At 42.6% G+C, this 27,065-nt stretch overlaps 1 protein-coding gene across 6 annotated transcripts in view; it reads left to right on the top strand.

The window, feature by feature from the left end:
- TSNARE1 (t-SNARE domain containing 1) overlaps positions 1-27,065 on the top strand; it is a 474,970-nt gene that overhangs the window by 292,948 nt on the left and 154,957 nt on the right. For 4 of the 6 annotated variants that reach the window (XM_014965242.1, XM_014965240.1, XM_014965239.1 and 1 more), the window contains one exon: positions 4,144-4,216. In XM_014965242.1, the coding sequence (XP_014820728.1) occupies positions 4,144-4,216 (73 nt within the window). Of the gene's footprint in view, positions 1-4,143; positions 4,217-15,957; positions 16,041-27,065 lie in introns of all 6 variants that reach the window. The other 2 variants (XM_014965244.1, XM_014965243.1) reach the window with 1 other exon arrangement.

Genomic DNA, 27,065 nt, shown 5'->3' with positions numbered 1-27,065 from the left:
GAGGTACTTCATGATGGAGCTAACCTGGCAAGAAGGAACAGGAACATAGCTGCGAGGTATATTCCATCATGGAAGGTCTTTATTTCTGGCTATTTTTCTTTGTTCTTTTTTTTTTTTTTCTTTTGTTTTTCTTACATATGTGGTGACTTCCAACCTTCACATTGCCAGGTTAAATTATTCAACAGATTCCTTGCTTCAGGTCAGAATGCTTTGTGCTCTGTGCTTTACAACTCGCCCCTTTTTGTTTTTCCTTAAATACAGTAGTCACATTTTCTCCTTCCAAACAGCTCAGTGGCTGGCTTTTAAGGAATGCATATTTGCTGAACAATAATTTTAAGTGCTGTTAGAATGTTATGAAAAGGATCTATACTCTGCAGCAGCAGATGGCTGTTTCATCCCAAGTACCTGGATATAAATGGTAAATCTGAAACAGATATTCTTTTCATATACTGTATTGAATTTCCTTTCTCATTCTTCCCTCGTTGTTATAATATCCAGGGATCAGCAGACACACAGCTCAGCTCCTTTGCAGGTAATTAGCTGAGGAGGATCCTATAGGAGTCGATATATCACAGAATTGCCTAGGTTGGGGACTTTTAAGATCATCTAGTCCTTCTCTGCCCGGCAGCTCCAGCCACTCTGCCCCCAGCCTGTAGCGCTGCAGGAGGTTGGTGTGACCCAAGTGCAGGACCCGACACTTGGCCTTATTGAAACCCATCCCGTTGGTCTCAGCCCATCCATCCAGCCTGTCCAGATCCTTCTGCAAGGTCTTTCTACCCACCAGCAGGTCGACACTCCCACCCAACTTGGTGTCATCTGCAAATTTACTGAGGGTGCACTCGATCCCCTCGTCCAGATCATTGATAAAGATGTTAAAGAGAACGGGTCCCAGTACTGAGCCCTGTGGGACACCACTTGTGACCAGCTGCCACCTGGATTTGACTCCATTCACCACCACTCTCTGGGCCCGGCCTTCAGCCAGCTTTTAATCCAGAGGACAGTATTCCCATCTAAGCCATAAGCATCCAGTTTCTCCAGGAGGATACTGTGGGAGACTGTATCAAAGGCCTTGCTAATGTCCACATAAACAACATCCACAGCCTTTCCTTCATCCAGCAAGTGGGTCACTTTGTCATAGAAGGAGATCAGGTTTGTCAAGCAGGACCTGCCCCTCGTGAATCCATGCTGGCTGGGCCTGATCGCGTGGGTGTCCTTCATGCGCTGCACAATGGCACTCGCGATGATCTGTTCCATGGCCTTCCCAGGCACTGAGGTCAGACTGACAGGCCTGGAGTTCCCTGGATCATTATTTGCCAGACGCCAGTCAGCTGGGACCTCCCCAGTTTGCCAGGACTGCTGGTCAATGATAGAATATGGCTCCTCAAGCACTTCCGCCAGCTCCTTCAGTGCCCTCAGGTGAATCCCTGGTTTTTTTAGGGTACTAGTTCTGGTGTGAGGGGAACTGATTTGCTATAGGCAACCCCTGAGATGGTGTTTCTTCCACCTTCTCATCACCTTCAACCTCCAGTGCCCCATACTTGTTGTGCAAGGGCAGCTGGAAAGGTGAGGGGGGCTGTGAGGGGTTTCCCTTGCCTCTCCAGGCACCTGTGTCCATTCCCCACTGTTCATCTCCCTCTGCTAAGGGGGTCTGCAGAGCCTGAGACCACAAATCTAACTCCCTTTCACATTCCCTTACAGACCTTAGTCTCTTCACCTCTTCCTTCAGTTCAGCCACCATGTTAAGCAGATGGTGGATCTGCTCACACCTAACACGGGTGTTGTCTCCACCATCCTCTGTCCCAAGGTTCCAGCACTCACTGCAGCCAGTTGCCTGGATTCCTGCATGTTTGTGCGTGGCCTCTGTTTGGGTACCCACAGGTTTTTTTTAACAGCCTTCTATCGAGTTATAACCATGGCTCGATCTCTTTGGGCAACCGACTTTTTTATTTATTTTTTCTTTCCTTCCTGCCCGACCCAGCGAGTGCTGCTGCCTTGTGCTGCTGTGTTTCTTACCCGCGGAGGAACGTTAACAAGATATCATCTAATCTTCCTCACACCAGTTGGCCCACTTGTTTTATTCCAATGAATGGAAATACTTGGAAGGGGCGTGTATAATTCAATATATTGCAATAACCTCTATCTTTTGTACATGCAAAAATAAGTTCATGAGTCTTAAGCTACTTTCACTTAAAGTGCTGTAAAATAAGGAGAACCAAAAAAACCGACTGAAGGGTAGAAAGAATTTTGTTTATGTTTTAAGTAACAGAAACCAAAGGCTGATGTCAGTGGCAATTTAGCCAGGAGAGACAAATGAAAATTCTGGGCTTTTTTAGTATTATTATTTGTTTAATTTCTCCTTAATCATCTTTTACTAACCAGTTAAATGAGAGCAGAATAACACTTTAAAGTTAATTCTCAGTTCTTAGCATTTTGCTAAACTTTAGCTTTCTCCTTTTAAAGATTCTTACAAAAAAAACAGAAGCAACTCCCCCATCCCAAAAAATCACAGCTAATTTCTCCTCGTTTCCTGGCAATGATTTACTACCACAGTGCTCAAGAGCAATCTCAAGTTACTTAAACTTCATTGCTTTTACAAAATATTCTGCAGTATTTACAAGTTATGAATAATACCATACATAATTAAAGCTTCATTGTACTTGACAAGTCAATGAATGAAGTTCATTTTGTGATGCATTACCCAGTCTTTGGGGTTTTTTTTGGTTTTGTTTTATTATAATTCATCACAACTTGTAAACCTTTTGTTTCTCCTACTTCTTCAGTTACTCAAAAATTTGGTGTGTTCTAGAATTCACAGTGGGACTCCTAGGTTTCATTGCAAATTAATGCTATTCTATTGCATTATATGATTAAATGTTACACCACTTACACTCTCAGAACAAACTCCAGTAGAAGGGCGTGGATTCTTTTTGCACCATTTTCTAAATTTGCCATTAAGGAAGCTGCGGTCTTTAAAAGTAGGGTGGAAGAAAATGGAACTATTGACATGATGGACTGAGTTGCAACAGGACCCAAGCAGATAAATGAATTACTGTGCAATTAGCCTCAGGAGAAGCAGATTCTTAGGAATCTGTGTCACCGTCAGCAAGATATGCTACCATCCAGCAAGACCTGGGGAGGTTTAGAGAGCTGGGCAGAGAGGAACCTAATGAAGTTCAACAAGGGCAAGCGTAGGGTCCTGCACCCAGGGAGGAATAACCCCATGCACCACTACAGGTTAGGGGTTGATCTACTGGAAAGCAGCTCTGCAGGGAGAGACCTGGGAGTCCTGGTGGACAATAAGTTGCCCATAAGACAACAATGTGCCCTTGTGTCCAAGAAGACCAATGGTCTCCTGGGGTACCTTAGAAAGAATGTGGCCAGCAGGTTGAGGGAGGTCATCCTCCCCCTCTAATCTGCCCTGGTGAGGCCACATCTGGAGTACCATGCCCAGTTCTGGGCTCCTCAGTTCAAGAAAGAAAAGGAACTACTGAAACTATTGCAGCTCACTGGAATTTGCTGGGTTTTAGCTAAGAAAATTTCAGCGCTGAATCTAGTTACTCTTTTTTTTTTTTTTTTTTTTACTCTTGAAAATACATAAATGAATCCATTCATCAGACAGGTCTTTCCTTATTGCCTTACCAATGAGATTTCAAATTCAGTGAGTTTTTGATCATATCCCCATCAGTTTGAGAATAGTAATTTATCAGATAGTTGATATCCTGAAAGATGGCCTTTTCCTGTCTAAAGAATCTGCACTCTGGGATGAATGGTCTGCATCAGAAACAACTTTTTTTCAGAAATAGAAGGGTTTGCTGCTTATTTTATTGTTGGTTTTTTTCCTCTCTTAGTCCTCCACAATTCTGAAAAGCAACTGTGTAATCTTATCATTCTGCTTGTTTCTATAGAAAGTTGGAGTCAAATGGCTAATTTAGATCCAGCAAACCGTGGCTTTGTTTAAGGGGAATTTCAATTTACTATAGAAACATTATAACTTTTTCTTTTAATTCTACACAGTCAAGGTTTTCTGGCTTTGGTGTGGTTTTTTTGGTTTTTTTTCCAGTTGCAAAGCTTGACTGTGGAACATGTCTTTTATGCTTGGGTATTACCCATTCATCATTAACGTTAGACTCACTGTCTTTTCAGAGCGACATGTTGGATGTGAACCAGATCATTAAAGACCTGGCCTCCATGGTGCATGAGCAAGGAGACACAATAGGTAGGTACCACTCTTAAAGACTGGGCTTTCTTACCCTCCTGCCACATTCCTGTAAGACGTTGTGTGTTCCCTTTATGAGCAGCTGTTTGTTGGTGCTGGAATTACTTTTCCTGTGTTCTGGGCATTCCATCCAGTGGAGTTTTGATCCAACAAGCTGCCCCGTGCAATAGGGTTCTTATATTAAGGCTAGTTAGCTGATCTATTTGGCGTAAAATAGAATTCTCAGTGAGATTAATCCATTCCCTTTCGACTGTAAAAAGGAAGCTGGAGAATATATAACATTAACTGGAAAGAGATCAATTCTTCCTTTCTACCTGGAGCTGTAATTAGAAAAAAAAATAGTAGTGGCAATTATTGTTATGATTATTGATGGTGGAGGAGAAAATTAAGCAGCTTGCTTCTCCTAAATGGAATTTTCTTTCCGTGTTGCAGGGTTTGTTTTATTAAACTTACAGTAGCCTAACATCAGGATGTGGTCACATGCATAGTCTGGAGCTTCTACTGGTTAGTTGACCTCCTCTTGCTCTCCAGCTGCCAATGGCCGGGAGAAAACTTGAGAAAAGAGAGAAGAGTAACCCCAATTATTATCTTTAGCAACAGCTCCTCACTGACAACCACCACTCTTTGTGAATAGAGGGAAAAAACACTGTAGAACTGCTCTTTTTAACTTTCCTCTGACCCTTGTCTTTCTCACTGCTGTCTTCTGATGCAGCTAAGGACAGTCTTTTTTTCTGCTGTATGTCTCATTTTGTGTATGATAACATTCTGCAGTGCTTCAGAAGCAACTGTCTGCTTCCAAGTTTGAGAGCTAACTGTCGTAAAGTCACATTGAGGGACCTAAACTCCAGAGAAGCAAGATTTGTGGAGATATTTCTAACCAGTAGCGCTCAGCTGGAGTTCTCACTGGAGCTCCTGGGAGTTGGATCAAGCCCTAAGACAGCCGTATGTAGATCATAAAGGAAGGAACTCTTCTCTGTGGTTTATTAATCACTCTGGATTTCTTTGCCAAGCTCATACCTTTGCAAGTTTCCATTAGCATCAGATATCTCCTTTCACACTGAAATGAGATACCTGCATCCCACTGAGAAACACCACTCAGGTTCACAGGTGCAGAAAAAAATCAAGGTGATATCTAAACCCAACTGTTTATTACTTCTTTTTTTCTTATTATTTACTATTATTATTGTTATTATTTATGCTTGTTTGGAAGCTCTTTTTTTTTTTTTTACATGGATAATTTTGGAGCCTGATTCATCTCCTAAAAGCACATCAGATGTTAATGCCTTGAGGGACATGACAACATACATCAGCTAGCTTCAAGTTCCTCGCAACTCCTTTTCTGAAGGCAATATTTATTATTTTAAGATGTTGCCCATGCACAGGGGTGACCCCAGTATTAACTTGCCTGTGAGAAACAGTTAGACTAAGTAGGACGTTTTGTCTTTGAGCCAGCATAAGGCTTTCGTTGCTGTTATATCCGCCACGGCCTTTCTTCTTCCTATTTCACTGCAGCAGATTTTTAATAATTTCTTTAGGAGCATCTTTTCAGCCTGGCAGCCACTCAAGGTGTCTTCCCAACCGATTGCCGAAAGGTCCCACTGTTATTCTTTTGACATTCGTATTACACAGAAGTAAGTGAGATTGAGAATCAGGAGGCAAAGGGAGTTGAAACCCCCACAGTGAAAATTCAGACGTAATGATGATAAGAGACAGTTCTTTTGGCACTTGTTTCATTTTTTTTAATGCATTCCTCGTACATGCATGAAATGAAAGCTCTGTGTCTGCTTACTTAGAAAACAAGGGGAAAAGATATATATCCAGGGAATGCGAAAGTTCTCCCAGGGTTGTAGAACAAACTACTCTCTGGTTCACCTGAGCTGGGGAGAATTAATGGGAAGAGCTAGTCTGGTCTATGCGTGGCACAGGCAGAGTAACCCATAATTCTTACAAAAACCCAAACGTGGTTTTGCTGGTATATGGGCCAGTTCCTTCATTAACACTTTCGATGGTAGAGAGCAATTTCTGTCATGCAAGGGGGAAGCAGAAGAAGGGGAAATTGAGACTCGGGGCAGCATATCTCTGTTATTTTTTGTCTTCTGCAAATAAGCCCCATTCCTGTGTTTATCCTCATGCCATCTCTTTGACATAAATATTTAACTAACCATTACAGTATCAGTGAGTCTGAGCCCTCGAAGCCAAAACAAGCCAGTGATTAGATTACCTTTGAATCTGTAAAAAGAGCCTTTTCAACCCAGTCTTGCAGGAGCTCTTGGAAAAAGCATCCCTATGCAGCTTCACCATATAAGGTGCTGGTGAGAGGAAAGGGTGGGAAGAGGAGGACACTAATAGAAGAAATCAATAACTGGTTGTGGAATTGGTGTTGGAAACATGATTTGGGGTTCTGTAACCGCATGACCCTGTTTGCTGATCACCATCTGCTTGTGAGAGGTGGGATCCACCTCAAAAGCAGGGCAAAGCTATTTTTGCCAATAGGATGGCTGACCTCATAAGGAGGGCTTTAAACTGGGAATGATGAGGGATGGACAGAGCGACCAGCAGTCCTGTGTTGGGAACAAAGGACAGGACTGCTGAATAAGGGACATGGAGTGGCATGGCATTGCAAGGGGTCCTTGGGCATGGTCACCTCTAGCACTTGCACATAGACAGCAAGGTGTCTAGAAGGCACCTTGTGGACAAATACCCTAAACCCTCTCCAGGAACTCAACGTGCTGGGGTGCATCTCTAAAGTGCCTGTACACTAATGCACACAGTATGGGGAATAAACTTGAAGAGTTAGAGATCTGTGTGAAGGTGCAGGGCTACGACTTTGTATCGCGGAGACATAGTGGGATGACTCCCATGACTGTAGTGTTGCATTGGAAGGGTACAGGATCTTTAGGAAGGACAGGACAGGAAGATGATGAGTTGCCCTTTACATGAGAGAGCAGCTGGAGAGCATGGAGTCCTGCCTGGGGATGGATGAGGTGTTGATAGAGAGTTTATGAGTTAGGAATAAAAAGAGGATGGGCGAAGTGGATAAGGCCCTCTATAGCCTGCAGACAGCCTCACGTTGGCAGGCCCTGGTCTTCAGAGGGGGACTTAACCACCCCGATATCTGTTAGAGGGACAACACAGCAGGACATAAATAATCCAGGAGGTTCTGGAGTGCGTTGATGGTAACTTTGGGGTTAGCAAGATCTCAAGATGGCTAGAAGAGGGTCATCTCTACTTCTAAACTTGACTCTCATGGCAACAAAAGGGCTCTTCAGCCAAAGCATCCAAGGCAAGGATTAAGGATTTAGTACAATAAGAAGTAACTTATGTTGGGGGTGATGGTTAGAGCTACAGTCACTACTTCTCATGCTCACAGGTGGCCACTCAACTGAACTACAAGTGCCTCAACAGATTGAAACATTCCCAGTGTTTCACACTTAACATCGCTATTTCACATGTGCAAGCTTGTTCTTTCATTGGCTGTACTGGGATAAATAGACATAGTTCCAGGAAATCAATTTTATAACTAGTGTTAAAGAGAAGAGAGTCCTCAAATCCCCGGTTCCTCTGAAGAAAGTGTCAACACCACCACTGCTAGTATTTGTATTAGTACCTGATGAAGGCAAGTGCATATTTGTCTGCCTCCGTAGGCTTCTGTTTGTCTTGTAAGAGAGAATAAAGATGACCTGAATAATAGTTTCTTCCTTTTTTTTTTTTTTTGCCCATGGCAAAAGAAAATGCTGTTCTGTTTTTCTTTTAGAAGAGCTGTTTTTCTGTCCTACCTATGTATGCAACTTTACTAGTTATGCCAAAATAACATGCAATATCTACATCCCTCATCTAAATTGCTCGAGTTCAACTTTCGCCATTTATATCACTGTTTGCTGCTCCATCACATTTCTCACCACAAGGAAAGACCCACGTTGTTCTGAAAACACTTTGCACTTTTAAAAGCGTCATGTTTCTTCCTCTGCTGGACAGTTTTAGAACCAACCTTCTGCCAGTGTATCTGGAACCTCCTCAACTCCCTAAAATGGGAAAAAATTCCAGGATCACATACCGGCCACCTATTTTAAGATTACAGCAGCAAAGACACAGCAACTACTTTACCAGTCCTCTATCTCATTGTCCAGATCAAATATATAAAAATCTATGTTTGCTCAGCAAATCCCACTTGCTCAAAGAGAAAGTCCTGCCGAATCTTAAAAGTGTCCAATGTTGGAGAATCTACCTCTTCCCTGGGGAGATTATTCCAATGGCTAGTTGCTCTCATTGTGAAAAATTTTCCTCTTGTTTCCATTTGGAATCTCCCCTGGAGTAACTTGTATCTGTTGCTCCTCATCTTTTCCTTGTAAAAAGGGAGTCTCCATCTTCTTTGTGGCCACCCTTTAAGTACTGGTACACAGTGATAAGGTCTTCCCTAAGCCGCCTTTTCTCAAGGCTCAACAAACCCAGTTCTCTCAGTCTTTCCTCATAGACCAGGTCTCCCAGTCCTCTGATCATCTTGGTGGCCCTTCTCTAGACCCTCCCCAGCCCATGCACATCATTTTTGTATAGCAGGGACCAAATCTGAACACAGTGTTCCAGGTGTGGTCTGACAAGCACTGAGTAGGGTGGGATAATGACTTCATTATCTCTGCTGGTGATGCCCTTCTTGATGCAGCCCAGCATCCTGTTGGCTCTCTTTGCCCCAGCAGCCACTGTTGACTCATATTGAGCCTGTTGTCCACCAGGACCACCCAGGTCCTTTTCCCACAGAGCTGCTCCCCAGCCAGGTAGATCCCAGCCTGTACTGCACTCCTGGATTATGTTTTCCCAGGTGCAAGTCCTTTCACTTATCCTTGTTGAACTTCATAAGGTTCTTGTTAGATGCCTCTTCCAGCCTATCCAGGTCTTCCTGCAGGTTGGCTCTCTCAAAGTGTCCACTTCCACACTCAATTTGGTACCATCAGTAAGCTACAGCAGGGTACATTTGACCCCATCTTCCAGATCCCTTATGAAGGGATGTTAAAGATGAAGATGTTAAACACTGTTGGGGCCAGTATATATTCCTGGGGGACCCCACTTGCCACTTTGAGAAGGAGCTGTTGAGAGGGTCCATCAGCATCCTTCCATTCATGTCCTCTTCCAATCTGGCTGCCTGAATGGCACAGCCAAAGAGTCTGTTGTCAGATAGGCTAATGCAAACGGGGCTGGGAAATCATTCAACGAGATCCTTAACTAAACTCTCCTGAGTTATGTGTCTCAGTTGGGACATCTACAGAAAATGAACACATCTTGAGAGTGGTCCCTGAGTACCTAAATGTAGCAGATTTAATATCCACGTTCAGTTGAATGTGGTCTGCAAAGTCTCTCATTTGGTTAAGTTTCCTAAGTGATCTCAGAGGAGGCTATTATGTGAATGGGTACATTTATGTTCTTATTGGTTCCTGATGAATTGGGAAATCTTCTCTTGGCTCCCTTGCTTTCAGCCACTTGTTGAGACATGGAGTTACATGTCACTACAGGGCTCAGCCCATGCAGGAAGGGCACGCTGGGGTATTTCTGAATCGGTGATAATCAGTTCCACTTCCCACTCACTTCCAAAGCAGCCTCTGACTTCTGTGTTCATCCCAGCTATATACCCTGTCATCAGTTCGTTGTTCTAAGTCTAATGAAGCTTTATTATAAACTACCCTGGCTGCTGAAATTGCATAGCATTACTACCCTTAATTGCCTTGTAGGCCCCAATTTTAAGGTCATGGTGTTCTGTAGACCACTGGCCTTGCTCTTCTTGTTTAGAATCACAGAGTCGTAAAATGGTTAGGGTTGGAAGGGACCTCAAAGATCATTGAGTTCCAACCCCCCTGCCCTGGGCAGGGACACCTCCCACTAGAGCAGGTTGCTTAAAGCTCCATCCAGCCTGGTCTTGAACACTTCCAGGGATGGGGCATCCACAACTTCCCTGGGCAACCTGTTCCAGTGTCTCAGCACCCTCACAGGAAAGAATTTCTTCCTGAGATCTAATCTGAATCTTTTTTCTTCCAATTTAAAACCGTTTCCCCTTGTCCTATCATTACCCTTCCTGGCAAAGAGTCCCTCCCCAGCTCTTCTATAGGCACCCTTCAGGTATTGAAAGGCCACTATAAGGTCTCCCTGGAGCCTTCTCTTCTCCAGGCTGAACAATCCCAGCTCCCCCAGCCTGTCTTCATCCCTCCCTCCATCATATACTAACTCTTCTCCTGTGGTAAATACCAATAATTTGAGACCACTTTTCTCTATAAGAGAGAATGTTAAATCACTTTGCATCTGCTAAAGTGCTAATATTTCTGCACTCTGCCATTTAGCACGGAGCAGATGATACGAGGTACCTTACTCTCTGGTAGGATGTCCTATTTTCCAATAGGTGTACGTAGGACAGCGTTTGAATTTGAAATCCCTGGAAGATGTATCCTGGCAGGCGTGGTAAACCTCTGGCAGGGTGATAACCGTTTTTCAGCGCATACATATGTAGCAGATACTTGACATTTCCAAGATGCATTTCAAGGACAGCGTAAATCACTCAGGAGCTGAAGTGTTGTAAATTTATGCTGGTGTTCGGCCATCGCCTTGTAGCCACTTTTATTCATACAGACTGGGGCTCTGGGCTGTTGGCTGAGGAAAACCAGCAGGAAGAGCTGGTTATGACATTTAAGGGTAGTTTATGAAGTCTTTCCAGGCCTGGCTGAAAAATTAGGGTGAGTGGTTGTTCAGTGCCTCAGACCTTGCTTCTGAGGGTCATGGTGTGGAGAATTAGAGCTCTGCTAAAATCAAATAGAAAGCTAGGTGCTTTCTGCCTTTTGTTGGAAGCGATAACCATGGCTCCCGATGACTCATGGAGCTGAAAATTGTATTTCTTTACACCAGTATAAGCCAATGTGACCCATTTAGCCTTAGTTTAGCATATGGGAAAGATTATTTCATAGATCCTCTTGTGTGGAATTTATAACTTATCGTTTACACTGAAATTTGCAAATGACCAACACTAAGCCATTTTAATCTTCATTTCAGAAGAAATTAGAAGATAGTTTTCTATCCCCTTAACATCTACAGTTGTGCCTTTAGAGATCCTGAGGGTCTTTTGTTTGTGGAATGAGACTCACTAAAAACTCTACAAGTCCATGGTAATTAAAACGGCCAAATTCTTTTGTGTGCTGGAAGCAATTTCACCCCAAATTTGGCTTTTAATTGGGAAATAAACCTTTCTACATTACCAAAATACTATTTTTTTTTGTGCTTCTCAATATGTTGTATTGATTATTTTTAGCCAGAAGTTATAGTGATGAAAGAGGGTTAGGCTTATTAAAGTGCTAAAAATAAAAGCGTACTGTGAAACCTAAAGGGGCCCATTTTGGTTACTGCCAAACAGGAGCATTTTAAAATTCTCATTCACAAGGCACTTTTCCTGTCTTTCAAGAAGTTTTACTGAAAGTGCTGCCTTGTGAAACCAGTCCATTGTTGCTGCTATAAAGACTCGGGTCATACGGGTGGTTCCTTGATACGTTAGGACAAAAACCCCACTCCAACTACTGTCACCGCAGTAATTTCACGTCTAAGACTCCTGCTGGTCATTAGCAGGGCTGGATCTCAGAAGACAGGTAGATAGATAGGATTGAAAGACACCTCTTGGGGCCATCGTGACTTCTGTCTCTTGTGACAAATGTGTCATAAAATCATATCAAATGACATCTAAAAGCTGGCTAGCTCTGCCAGCTTCACTACTCCTACGGAAGGGTTGTGCTTTAGCTAGAAAATTAGAAATCTTTTCCTAATTCCTTGGTGGATTTGTTTGCAACCACCATCTGCTTTGGTGCAGCCCTGTCCCTCAGTTTAATAAAATGGCGATTGCATCGCCTGAAGGTTTTTGTGTGTTTTCAAACTGTACCATAAATTTGTCATTACAGACTGAGGACAGAAAATTGTTGTGGGATTCAGGCTCTTCAGAAAATCCCAGACCCAGGACTGGGTTATCTCACTTATTTGGGAATGGAATCCTGTCTGTTCGTACCGAAGCCAAAGGAGAAAGCAAAAGGCAGACCCCTCCAGCAGTTTTTCTTCTTCCTGTCTATGATCCTACTGCCCCTCTGGAAATACTTAGAATTGTAGAATTGTCTAGGTTGGAATGGACCTTTCAGATCATCTAGTGGGAAAAAAACACCACTAAACCATATCTCTAACTTCCTTTTCCATCCCTAAGCCAGGTACCTTAGGAAGGAGCTGGAAGTGAGCAAGGTGAAGCTCTGAACCACCAACAGCGTTCAGCAAAGATGCACTGAAATAGCTGGGAGTGACACATTAACATCATTGACTTATTACTTACTTCCATGTGATTTGACCCCAATTCTCTTTCCTTCCCTTGCTTCCCTGTGTTAATCAGCAGAAATATCTGGTTAAATTGTGTTACATATTTATGTCTCCTTTTTATAGAGTTTTAGAGCTGTTTTGGTGGTTTTTTGATTATTTTAGATTTCCCCCTGTGCCTCAAGATTACAAGTTACTTCAATTTTTTTTATTATTTTTTTTTCAAATGGGAGGTCTGCTTATTCCAAGGCTGGTATTCCCCCCTGAGGAGAACAAGTGAGCAGAAACGTGGCCACCAGGGTCCAGCCTCTTCCTGTAACATCACAGCAACTCACGCAGGACATGTAGCACGTGTCCATCCTACTTGTGCTGGGAAAAATATAGATGATGTTTGCAAAACACAGTGCCTAATATATGATCAGCCCATTCCATGCGGTGCTAAGGGGGCGTTTAATGTGTTTAATTTTATCCAAGGCCCCCCTGCAGGCAGCTGGGTTCCTCTGAAGGGATCAGGGCCTGGATTTCAGTTGATGCAAACTGGTGGTGTCCCAGTATCTAGTTCTTATAGACTTCCACAGAATGTGTAAACATCTGGTTGACTATGCCTCATGTAGTCATGCTTAACCAGAGAAGTAAATACCAACCAATAATTAGACGACTAAGAATTTGTCACCTTGGGTGAGTGACAAGTTATTCTGGCGGATGCACCCTGTCTCTGTTAATGACATATTAACCCTTTTGGTTCCTCTGCCTTGCGCTCAATTGTTTCCATATGCAGAGAGGTTCATTTACACACTAATGGAAATTAGACCAGGACTTGTAGTTGCTAATTACGCAGCACTCTGTGAACATGCAAACAGAGAAAGAAAGCACTCCGCTGTCCCTTGGGGCCAGTCTAGCCCATAGATCTACCACTTTTCAGCTATTTCTCAATTCTAACCTGAAAACATCAAATGTCCCTCTACTGCTACTCCTGTGAAATATGTAGAATGACAAATTACTGATTTGTGGGTCAGCTTCAATGTCTGGCATTAGGACTAGGCTGGAAAGGCATTAGAACTAGACCTGGAGCTGGGACATCTATTATTTTATACAGGAGTGTGATACCAGTTGATGGTGATAGCCCTTGTGTGGATGTTGTGGTAGGGTTTTCCTTGTAAACTCACCTCAGACCTCATTATTATCAAGTGACAGGTTGAAATCTGTTCACCGTGTTTCACTCACGAGAAACAACTTGTTTCTCAGGCACATCTCTTTGAGGTAGACCCTGGGCAGATCCACTCAAATGGAAAAAATGCTGCTCACTGCACTGTGCTGTTGTGCCATCCATGTTTCTGTTCATCACTTTTGGTAATTCAGCATCATTTTTTTCCTACTGGTATTGCAAAGAAAAATCTGACGCTTTCCCAGAAATGCCTTCAGATCAATGCAATACTGGAACCAACACTTCCAGGCTGTCACACTGGTGTGTGTGTGTGTGTGTAAGAAATTCTTCTAAGGCTCTGCAGAAGAAAATTTTAGATTTCTTCACAGTCAGATGTTGAGTTCCTCAGAAGCTTTTTGATCTCTTCCTGCTGAGTCCTGAGTGCAAGGAAAGCATTTGGGTAGAGGTCAGTGATGCCAAACAAGGTCCACAGTGCTAAAGTCTTCATAAAAATGTTTTGAGAAGCACTGGATATGGCCAATGAAATTATGGTATATCAATCTATAGAAGTGCCAGCCATATGGCTTTTTTCTTGTGTACTACAGCTTGCATAATCTCAAATAAAAGGAGTGGAAAACCACCTCTCCCAGGAGTAATACAAGGCTTCTAACAGGCTTCCAAGTGTTAAGCTCAAGTTTGTTTATTCCATGGTTCTGTTGATTTACAGTTTCTTTGCTCTTTTGTTTTGTTGTGGGTTTTTTTGTTATTGTTTTTTTATTTATTTATTTTTAAGTTTAGTTATCAGAAATGCAGAATTACATTAACAGACTTGCAGCACTTTTCCACTTAAAAATGGCAAAACCTGAACACAACCACTTTCTGCAGTTTGTCTGCAAACCTGCATTTCTTCGTCTGTCACAAAAGTGGCCAATCTGATTAGTGTTCTTTCCTTCAAAAAATAAAAGAAGAAATTATTTAAATCTTCTGTGGCATGTCTTAATCCAAGTCCTAATACCATCAGTTGAAGAATTTCCATTAATTTTATTAAGGATTAGAGAAATCCCCGAAACCTTATTCTCAGATTTCTACCCGTGATTGAATTCCTCCTGACTGTTTTCATATACTCCATGGTGTAATATTTGCTCTAAACCACGCAGAAACAGATCAACTGCACGGACTTTTTCATTGTGGCCAGAAACTATTGGCTGCATAACTCTCAGGGACAAGCTGGTCAAGATTTCTAAGATTTCTGCTGGAAACACAAACGCTTATTTGAAGATTTTATGGCATAAGTGTTTTGCTTTCTAAGCACAGCTCTGGAGTCAAAGTTGATACTTGTCCTTGATGGAAGTGGGGACCTGCCAGCTGCAACGTGTAGTTGATATTCTTTCTTTTCTAGTCTCATTTTGATTCCTCATGGTTCCTCCAGCTTGCCCCAGTGTCAGACCTCACAGTCTAGGGGGATGTTCTTCTCCCTTAATTTTAGGTACCAGCAATGTGTCTCAATCTGTTGCCATCTGCACAGAACCCCCCTCTTTCAGCTTCAAAATGTGATCCAGGAGTTTAGGTTGTGATTCATCTGATCAGCATTAGGCAGCTACTGTAGAGTGGGATGAATTTCAAAATATGGACTTACTCTCTGTTGACTGTGATAGTGTCCAAGGTGACTTGCTCAAGTACAGACACCTAGGGGTGGTCAATAACCCGCATGTACTCAAATAAATCTTACCCCTGAGCTCTAATATTGAGCTAATTTGGGATACAATCTGCCATGTCCCTTCTGTAATTTGACTCTAATTTCGTAAATTTACCAGCCTTCAGTTGAATTCCTTTGAATTCTCTGTCAGTCTTCTCCCTGGTTTCAGTGGGAATGGGATGAGGTGTTGACCTCTGTCCTTCATGCCCAGAGTTGTGGCTGCCCCATCCCTGGAGGTGTTCAAGGTCAGGCTGGATGGGGCTTTGAGCAACCTGGTCTGGTGGGAGGTGTCCCTGCCTATGGCAGGGGGGTTGGAACTTGATGATCTTTAAGGTCCCTTCCAACCCAAACCATTCTGTGATTCTATGATCCTGTCTAGGAACACATGGAGAGCTGTCAGTCTCTGACTGGTGGGTTAAATGTTCATCAAAAAGTGTGGTGTTCCTATTACCCTGTAGAACTACAGCTTGCAAACAAGAGGCTGCTCATCTCTTTATGCCCATGAGTGAATTACTGAATTGCTGTTGGTATAAAGGCTTTGTTTGAGGTTTGTACCCTGTAATTATCTTCTGTTGTCTTAATTTGCAGATAGTATTGAAGCCAACATTGAGACTGCATCTTCTAATGTAGAGTCAGCCAATGAGCAGTTGGCAAAAGCCAGTCAGCACCAAGTAAGTGGGACTAAAAACCCCTACGGATACATTCAGTAATAGTATTTAAAATAAAGAGCACACTTGGCAGCTGGGAACCCCATGGCACATGGCCTACGTTGGATTTGTGCTACCTGGAAAGATGATAAAGCATACTCTAAGTAAGACCTAAACTATTTTCTTGTATCTATGATTAAATTACCGTAGCATCGACAATTTGCATCAGAGTAGTCATTAAGAGATCTGCATATTAAAGAGACATTTACCAGTAGGAAACTCAACAATTAGCTACTGATGTTCTTGCAAAGACGTCATAAAAAGTGCATCATTTAAGTGTATATGTTCTTCTTATTGGAGTCTTTCCCCATAATCAGGCAGCAGCGCTTTTCAAAAATAACTGAGTTGTCAAAAGGCTTGATGTAGTTGGTGAATAATGGCTATGGGAATGGTGTTCAGCACTTTTTAAAGGCAATTTGAGGGTAGGGTTTTGGTTGGTTGTTTTTTTTTTTTTCTCTTTTTCTTCATTGGAGCAAGAATAAAGCACACACACACAAAAATATTAATCTTTTTTGAAAATAGCTTGACCCGAAAGAAGCGTTTGATGGTTATACTTAGTACTTTCTAGGGATGAAGGGGAGCGGGGAGGGAAAACGAACAAAGGAAAAATTGTTATTGCTTGCACTGGATTGACAGAACAAAAGCTGTTGGTTTTCTTTGTTCCTCAATCATAAGTCAGTTTGTTGAAGTCCAATGTGAGTTTCATGTATCTGGAGTCTTGTTTTGACAAAAATGGAGCTGAAGTCCATGACGGTACATAGTGCCTCCTTGTTGGTCCTTGGATGCAATGAGTTCTGAAGGTCTGGGGCAAGCCTCCAGACCGAAGAACTAAGAGCTGCAGGCATTTTACTCTACTGAAAAGGATTAATGTGATTTTAAAATTATCTACAGCTCATTTTCTGGTCAAACATATTTTACCAATTGTGGGTAATAAGAACAACTTTTGTGGAACTTTGATATTGCAGAGAATGTGTGGTCTTCACTACGTTTTGGTTTTAAAGGCAGACATGTATTCAAGATAATGTATGTCACCCCTGCATTTAATCCTGCGTTTGCCTTGAAAATAGCTTGTTGCGTTTTTTTACTGCATGAAGTCTAAAATGAGACAAGAATAAATTTAATACTTGACAGTAAAGCCGATCGCAAAGCTGCAAATGAGTTAATGACAATTTTGCCTAAGAAGGTCAACGAGTAGTCAGGCAGAAAATGAAGGCAGCACAGTGTAAAGGATCCGCTTTCTTCAGCCAGCAGGAGCTGTTGAAATAGCCTGCCCAGTTAGGAGGTACTTTATTCCTTAAATGTGTTGATCAAAATGAAGATATAGTCAGTTTTAGTGAGTCAACCACCGCTAAGAGCATAAATGTACTGACTGGTATTTATGGGAAGACACTTTGGAGTCTCCCTTGCCCATGAAACAAGTCAATATAGACAAATATCACTTAGAAAAGGTCTGCTGGCAGAGGAGATGTGCGATGCAGATGTCCTGTAGAGGACAGGTAGCTATGGTGGACGCTACTGGTTGAGGATCACTAGAGAAATGTGTGTGAGTCCAGCTTGCCCTCTGTCACCTCTTTCGTGAGGTTCCCTGAGATATGGACAGAAAACGGAGTGAAGTTTTTGTGACTGCAGTTGTTGGCCTCCTGCCTGGGGGCTGTCAAATAGAATCTGATGCCTTCTCTGTTACGTGCCTTGATATCTGCTCATCTTACATCCAAAAGGACATTGTCCCACATAATGTGACAAGAAGAGTCCTGGGCAGACAGGCTTCAAGGGCTTTTGTGGGAAGTGATGTTGGTGGCAGTTGGATACCTCTGGATAACAGGGTGGGATATAGGTCATCCTGCCAGGTCCTGCGTGCGATTTGGGGCTGGTTGAGAAGTTTCTAGGATGGATTTGGGAGGGCGATCAGCCGGATGGCTTTGTGGGTGAGCTGCTTTCAAGGGAGCTGCCGTGGTTTTACACCCTTTCAGTTCTCCCTGCACTCTCCTCTGCTGCTCAGAGATTCAAAGCACAGACTGTTTTTTAAATCTTACTGAGTAGTTTGCGCTCTTTTGTTAAACTGCCAATTTATTAATGTATTTGGCTGTTACCTATGCCCTCTAATATAGTGTGATTGTCCTGTAAATGCAGACTTCCTTACATACATTTGTTACTTATCCCTGTTTATATGTATATATGTATATGAATATGTGTGTGTATGTGGTAGTCTTATGAGTATATTGACAAATGCATACATAAATTGAGAAATCAGAAATGTCAACATCGCTGAGACATTCAAGCTTAAGACCTACTGTAGACCTTAATGAACGGATTTCTGTCAGGAATAAAGATTAAGTGACTGTTTATTTAGCATAATGTTTGCATATAATGCGGTGCACTCACTTCAGCATTACAACTTGGAGCACCAGTCCCAACCTGTACATTACCATAACAAAGCGTGAGTAAATAGCTTTTCTTTAACTAGTACAAAATAAGGCATTTAGGTTCCCTGCAATGATAGAAATGTTTAAACAAATGTGAATATCTTCCTGCTGAGCCTCTTTGTCTGCATTTTACATTTTGAAAGGCGCTCCTGCAGTCTTGAGATGTGTGTGCTAACAGTAGTGGTTTATTACTTTGTGTGAAGTCTCATGGCCCCCATCTAAATTCTTCACTTACCTACAAAAAAAAAAAGACATAAACCAACCAAACCCACAAACAAACCACAAAACCATGCAACAATAATGGAGAACATATGAGGGAAGTATATGGTAAATAAAGTAGTGGTGGCCAACTTTCAGGTTGAACAAGGCTGATGGGTGTCTCTTGCTAGAGAGATGGGGCAGATGAACTTGTAATTAGCCATGAGCAAAAATGGTATTACATCCCAGAGACATAAAAGGTTTACTGGGAGCTGTCAGAGCTTTGGAAGAAATACTTGTTTCTTAACAGTATTAGCAGATTTCTTTCTCCCTCATTTTAAATTCTTCTAGCAAAATCACTGTTTGTGATTAAACTTACTTTTGCTACAGGTAACAGTTATGCTGGGCCACTGCATTGTCTGTAGAAACATGAAGGGTCAAAATGCAGATGAAAACATTAAGATTGGATATTGATACCAGGAGTCCTTTACTGTGAGGGTGGTGAGACAGTGGTTGCCCAGAGAAGCTGTGGCTGCCCCATCCCTGGAGGGGTTCAAGGCCAGGTTGGATGGGGCTTGGAGCAACCTGGTCTGGCGGAGGGGGCCCCTGCCCAGGGCAGGGGGTTGGAACTAGATGATCTTTAAGGTCCCTTCCAACTCTAACCATCTATGATGGTTCTGTGTCTGACATAGGTCAGATGACTGCCTCTGGAGATGCCTTTTCCCTCTTCTATCTATAAAGTCCAGATGATAGCAATTACAGGCAAAAATTTCAAAGGAAAATGAATCACATGCATATCACCCGTCCCTTTATTGACAAGGGGGATTGAGACACCTGATGGTCTCATTGCCTGCCTTTGAGACAAGCTTAGGTGGGACCAACGTCACACCGAGGGCTGGCTACGACCAGATGAGCAGCTTTACTTTGCTCGGTTTGTTCATAGTTTCCTGCAGGTGGGTTGAGGGGAAGAAAAAGAAACAAACTCAGACTCTGCCGATACATATTAAACCAGTTACTCTTTTTGATGCGAAGTTTGGCCTAAATTCAGCTTGGCCACCCTGACTGAAGGACTCTGTGTGCTGACTGTTGAAGCTAATTTGTTCTGGAAGAGCTGCTTGTGTTGCTCTGATTAATGCGGGTTCCTTTCCTTCCCCATATCCTCTGTGGAAGTCAAGCTCATTTGGATTCACTGGCATCGCAAAGGCGAGCAACAGTTCAGTGACCCACTTGTGTAGTCTAAGAACAATGAGGTGTTTTTTTTTCCTGTAAAGAAGAAATTCCTGGGTCTGGCTTTCAGGGATACACAGAGGGGCACTTTCAAAGCTGGAGCTTTAAGGAAAAAGAAAAAAAAAAAAAAACAACATTATAAATATGTGACATTTGCAGAGAGATCTTATTGCCTGGGGACCACCAATAAAGGGCTGGCTTCAACTTTTGCACAAATAACTCTTTGGTATTTTAAAAATTAAAGAAAATTTGAGTTTCCAACATTATCTTCTCAGGGTCTTTGCAATTTCCTGGCATGCAAGCCTCTTGAAGCACTTGTCACTTATAAATAGTGTGATAATGATGATTGTCTTCTCTTCCCTCTGGGTATGCCCTAAGATCCTGACTTACATTGCCGTTGAAGCTAATAGTTTTACAACTCTGGTGTCCAGGTGGTTGGAACCACGATATGATGGGGTTGCAGAGTGGACTGGTGTGGCTGGAATATTGTGATGCAAATGCAGCTTCGTAACTACTTAATGTTTTAGGACAAGAAGAAGTTTGAGCAACCTGCTCTAGTGGGAGGTGTCCCTGCCCATGGCAGGGGGGTTGGAACTTAATGATCTTTAAGGTCCCTTCCAATCTAAACCATTCTGTGATTCTATGTTTGTAAGATTAGAGACCGAGATGTATTGACAACCTACTGCTAACTGTATGATGCAGTGTGTACAATTGACCTCATAGAATCATTTAGGTTGGAAGAGACCTTAAGATCATTGAGTCCAACCATCAACCCAACACTGACAAACCTACCACTAACTCACGTCCCTCAGCACCACGTCCACATGTCCTTTAAATCCCTCCAGGGATGGCGATTCCACCGCTTCCCTGGGCAGCCTTTTCCAATGCTTGCCAATCCTTTTGGTGAAGAAGGTTTTCCTAATATCCCATCTAAACCTCCCCTGGTGCCACCTGAGGCCATTTCCTCTCACGTGGCTGTTCCTTAGCCGTGTCTGCCGCCGGTGTGAGCGGGGCTGAGTTTGCTGCATCTTTGAGTAATTAGCACTTGGAAGTTTTATTCAGGGGATTATGAAGCTGTTCTTTCTTCTGGCAGTTTCTGCCTGTGCGAGTGATGGGAGCTGAATTAAAGCTGCAATAGGAACTCGGAGCTCTGTAAAGACTCGGAGCAAAAGCCATTACTGAAGTGACTGTGTAATTACACGACTGAGCCTTAATCCCCCTCTTCAGCAGCAGAAGGAAACTTTGCCACCATCCAGAGTCCTTATGACTCTTGTGCCGTGATCTTCAGTTAGTAAAAGAAGTCCTCCCCAAATAGGCTGAATCTCTCAAGAAAACAACTAATTTGCAGTCCCTTTCTGTTGCTCAGGCCGCAGCGAGGCACTCACATCCAGCTCGGTTCAGAAACCTCTGCCTGGGCTTCCCACTCAGAACTGATTTCTCCAACTTCAAAGCAATTTCTCCTCCGTAGCCCTTGTTTTCCTCCCACCCCTTTCCTCTTCCCATTAAGCCACATCTTTTCATTTTCGCTCTCAATTCCAGTCTTTCAGTCTTCCCCTGTTGATGCACAGCTGTCAGCATCACTGCTGCTTCAAAAAGTCCCTTCCCTTATAACAATAACAGTAATTTGCTCAAAACCTGCTACATAGGGATGTTTGCCTGCATCCCCTACCCCTGCTTTCAGGCTCCTTTTGTCTTGGTAGTGTGCTGTGGCCAGCCAAGAAGGACGTCTGGGGCAATGCTTTGAGCAATTAAATCATTTTGCCCTTTAAACTTCCCTCGACAAAACGGCAGCAGCAGCAGCAAGTGGTTGGGATAAAACTTGCGCTTCCCTTTTTCCTTGCTCCGTCGGCTCCCTGTGAGAAGACAAGGCTGAGTTTTCAGATTTAAGAGTGTTTTATTTTGAAGCAACTTCTGTTTGTGTGTGGGTTTTTGACTGTATTTGAACGCAGCCCATTTACAAACCAGCTGCTTACCACGGGAAATGGTGTTCAAGGCAGCAGCAGTCCGAGTGATAAATGAGCTGCCTGAATGCAGCAACTTAACCTCAGTGAGGTCTTAGCCATAACATTTATTTAAACCTATCTTTTTTTTTCTGTAAATAATGGATCTGTGTGATCAAATATTTATTGGGAAAAGGTTTGTTTAGAGCTTTTGGATGTCATGCAATTGGGTGCTGTTGCATGTGGAAGTCAAATCTTTCGGGGTATTTGTAATCACAGCTCAGCATCTCTTCCGTTGTACCATCAGAAAGAGAGAGTTGACTCAGCCAGGTGGTAGCTTAGTCCTTTTTTCTTTTATTGAAAACCATGGCCAGTAGGATTTTTGGAAGAAAAAAAAAAAAATTCAAAACGTTATCTATTTTGATCTCACTTTTTTATTTAAGCACAAATCACTCCTCTCTCAAGGAGGAAATAGAAAAGGCAAGAGTGGAGGAGAAGGGAAGGATATGACGCAAGTGTTGGGGGCAAATTTAGTGGTGAGGCATGGCTGATGAAGCTGCTTTGGCTGGTGAGAAGATGAGTGGGCAGCTGTGGTGTTTACTGATCCTTCACCTTGGTGGTATCCAGCACTGGGACTGCATCAAATCAAGATTTAGGAATATCCATTACATTGCACACCACGGTCTTGATTTAGCATTTCAAAGGCAAGGATTTTGCATGTGAAAGCTGAACAAGTTGTATCTGGGGCAATTAGGAGATGGCAGAAAAAAAATCCCATCCTGTCATTTGTTTTTCTATTTCATTTGTTTAACAAAATCTCTTCCCAGGGTACAATTTCATGTTGAGGGGTCAGAGATTAAAAAGCAATTTTCCCTCACTGACAGCGGTATAAACTAGTGAGTTACATTTCTCTTAATGGCCTCATTTAACAGAGGAGTGAATGGAAATCCTTGGTTACTGAGTGGAAAACTACACTTAGATTCATCCTTGTGCCCAGTGGCCACACACATAATCAGTTGCATTGCCCAAAGGTCAAACCTTTGAGAAATGGTATAAAACTTGCCTCTTAATGGGCTGGGAATACCAGGAATTTAGGAATATTAGCACTGGAAATGTATGCCTAACCTGGATCCGGTGAAAACCAGGAGTGGAAAATAAATATGCCGGTTGGAGTCCCAGCTGTAGAGCCCGAAGCGGTATCACGCTGGGCTGTGAGCTTGTCAGATCTCATCAAGCAGCAAAATGGTCGAGCTTGGTCAGTGTTTCATACTGGAAACCTCCTCTGAAAATCTTCACGTGCAGGCAGCAGTGCTCCTCTGCTTTTTGAGTGATTCCTTTCTGGCACAGGGACACAGTCCAAGCAGTGCCACCATTCCTGAGGTGTTTCATCAAGTTTTGATAATTAGTGTCTGTAAAGATGCCACATTGATTTTCAAAGCCACAGTGAAATTAATAGTTGAATTCCTTTATGGGGATTTATGGGACTTTTTATCAGGGAGTGTTGTGATAGCACGAGGAGTAATGGTTTTAAATTGAAAGGGGGAGATTTAGATTAGGTATTGGGAAGAAATTCTTTACTGTGAGGGGGGTGAGACACTGGAAGAGGTTGCCCAGAGAAGCTGTGGCTGCCCCATCCCTGGAGGGGTTCAAGGCCAGGCTGGATGGGGCTTTGGGCAACCTGATCTAGTGGGAGGTGTCCCTGCCCAGGGCAGGGGGTTAGAACTAGGTGATCTTTAAGGTCCCTTCCAACTCAAACCATTCTGTGATTCCATATTCTGATTTCTGTGCCTTGGTATTTTACTTGATTCTCATAAGCATCAGTTTATCAGCTCATCTTTTTCATAGGGACGGTGTAGAGACCTATAGTCAGTATAGTGTCATCTCATCTGACTTGGTATTTAAAATTTAGGCAGCTGGTACAAGGCAAGCTAAGCTTCTTTGGTAAGCTTTTCTGCTTTAACCCCAGCCAGCCAGTAAGCCCCACTCAGCCACTTGCTCACTTCCCCCAGCTGGGATGGGGAAGAGAATCGGAAGAGTAAAAGTGAGAGAACTCATGGGTTGAGATAAAGAGAGTTTAATAGGTAAAGCAAAAGCTGCACACCTGAGCAAAGCAAAATAAGGAATTAATTCACTACTTTCCATGGGCAGGCAGGTGTTCAGCCGTCTCCAGGAAAGCAGGGCTCCATCACAAGTAATGGTTATTTGGAAAGACAAACGCCATCACTCTGAAAGTCCTCCTTTTCCTTCTTCTTCCCCAGCTTTATATCCTGAGCATGACATCACATGGTGTGGACTATCCCTTTGGTCAGTTGGGGTCAGCTGTACCAGCTGTGTCCCCTCCCAACTTCTTGTGTACCCCCAGCCTACTTGCTGGTGGGATGGTGTGAGGAGCAGAAAAGGCTTGTAAGCCCTGCTCAGCACTAACTAAAACATCTCTGTGTTATCATAGCCCCATACTAGCTACTGTGAAGAAAATTAACTCTATCCTAGTCAAACCCAGCACAGTGTACCTCTGCAAGATGGTTCATCCTGCTTCTCTTGGATATTGCATTGTGATGAATAATGCCCTAGAGGTAAACATCTTGCCTTCATGCTGATAGACAAGTACTTTCAAAAAAGCACTTAACTACGAGGCAGTTAGGGTTTGATTTCTTTGCCTAAAAATAAATATTTAATATTCTTTTGTGGTGAGTAGAGAATCCTGCTGTGTTTCTGGCTTCTTCTATGGAAGCCTGTTGTTCCCCCCAGAATCACGAGTCACCTCTGCCAACTGTGTTTAAATGTTACAGAAAACCTGGGGCATCTCAAATGGTCAAAAGTAGCTGAGAAAGTAAATGCTTATTTCCCTATTGTGTTTTAATAACTATATTGATCACGAAGGGAAAGTTACATGCAAGGAGAGAGAAGTTACAGAAAATGAAATTGCTTTTATTTCCATTTTGACAAAACCTGGAAGCACTTTAATCAAATGTATTTTCCATATTCCTGAAAGTAATCACAGGCCTGGTGGGATGTATTTGTAGAAAAGCTATCAGGCCATGGCCTGGCAGTATCAGAATCGGAGAACAGGAGTTGTTAAGTACAACTTATATTCAAGAGGAGAAGGGAGAGTGAATCATCATCTCGCTAAATCCGACTTCAGCAACACGCAAAGCTCTTGAAGACATCTTGAAATTAAGAAGTAAAAGTGTGGAGTTCAGTGGAGAGTGGGACAAAATGGGGTTTATGATTTAACTTTGGAAGAGTAATTGCATATTTTTCTTTGTGAGGATAAAGGATTTCCTTAGAGAAAGGTGATGAAAAAGACGTAAATTCCTGGTATAGTTGAAGATGCCCCGGTTAATTGTAGGGAAGGTTGGACTAGATGACCCTTAAAGGTCCCTTCCAAGCCAATGCATTCTATGATTCTATATCAGTTCTGTCTTAGGAGGCCCTCCAGTAGTTTCTTTATCATCACTCCTGTTTGTATTTCTTGATAGACAAATCACTGGCCAACAAGTTCTGCAAACTTAGTTCCTACATTACAATTAACACTGAAGTAATGAAAAATTACATCACTGATCTCAGTGAATTAAACTAATCTAAAAATGTAGGAGGTTGAGTTTGCACTTGAAAAGTCTCATTATCATTCTTGGTAAATGGGGAGAAGCTTCTTTCAGACATTCATCCAAATGAAAATCATCTGCCAGTAGGTTTTGGTTTCCGTACGAGTATCTGAAAAGCTGACTCTGGAAATTCACTTTCCCTGCTTTTGCTCAGGCTTCTGGCAACATGAGCCTTTTGATTTCTATTTGAATTGTTTCAGTGTAAGTAGAAAATCTAACCCCGTGCTGGTTTTAACCTCTAAAGGTCATCCTCAGTGTAAATGTGTGCAGTGTCTGAGAATTAAGATTTTTACACCTTTTTATACCTTTTTCTGCTACAGTTACAACCTAATAGTATCAGTTGTGATGGCTTGTCTTTTTATTCATGGTCTACGCAGACCATCAGTAGTTAACATCAGCATCAGTTTATCTTTTTCTGTATTCCTGAACATTGCACCTAAGTAATCCTTTGTCAACATGGGGAAACCACACGTATTTTGTTACATTATTTCTAGGTTCTGGTGGAAATCCATCATCAAACTCTCTTGAAGTAGGTGCTCCAAAGGCAAAGTGAGCCCTTTAGTGCGTAGTATAAAACATGAAGGGACATTTTCATGCACAAAAAGCCCACGGAGAAGCAAAGCACCCAAATGTTTTTCCCGAGTTCACAAGTACAGTAGCAAAGAAAGCACTGCTCCTAGAGTGCTCTGCTGCCAGGGGCTTCTTGTTGTGTTCCTAAAACATAGAGAATTTGTCTTCTGATACTGTGATCCCCTCCATCAGGCAAGGAGAAGTGCACATGAATGCCTTTGAAGACAACTCTGATGTCTCTGCCAGCTGAGGTGGAAGTGTTAGGAGCTAGGGGTGCCATTAACTAGTTGTGTTTTCCTCCTCTCTTCCTCCTCACAAACTCAGTCTTTGAGAGGTGGTCATGTCAAACTACCCAGCACCCAAGCATGATATCTCCAAGTTTGAGAAGCAAGTGCTCAATGCCCATCTCCAGCTGAGCACTCTCATACCCTCCCGGTGCCACCATCAGAGCTCTCCTTGATCCAACAGAAAACTCATCCTGGATGACTCATTGAAACAGAAAAGGCCACAACTAATGTGGAGTCCCGTAAATAGACATTGTAGATGCTGGTGGGTTCCTGACCCTTGGGCAGGGAGAAAGTTTCAGTGCAAGGTTGCACTGGATAGGTATGGGGGAGACTGGGGAGCAGTCTGGGATTGAGGACTTCTGTGGAATGGTCTTAGAAGACTAGGAAACGCCTAAAGGAGCCATGTCCTCCTCATAAACTGCAACGCCATTCTTACATTTTTTTAAGATGACTCTGCAGATAAAGCCATTTATATAGTGGGTCAAAAATTCATTATGTTTTTTATGTCACAATAAATGCAGCAGTAGCTCCATTTTTAGTGGGTCCATCTTGTGTATATTCTCCATAGCTCTCTTTTTTTTTACCTAGTGAGTGACAATGTATCATTCTTTTTTTATAGCCAATAGTGCTGTCCATTTATGAGAAACAATTCTTGCATCAGTCCTTTTTACTGTAGTTGACATTTTTCTTACATAGATCTGAAACATAGGAAAAAAAATAAAATAAGCTCTGCTCGCGT

Source organism: Calidris pugnax, unplaced genomic scaffold, assembly GCF_001431845.1.
Source record: "Calidris pugnax isolate Ruff unplaced genomic scaffold, ASM143184v1 scaffold41, whole genome shotgun sequence".
NCBI lineage: Eukaryota > Metazoa > Chordata > Aves > Charadriiformes > Scolopacidae > Calidris > Calidris pugnax.
The sequence above is the reverse complement of the archived record's forward strand: the minus strand, read 5'-3'. Positions and strand labels throughout refer to the sequence as shown.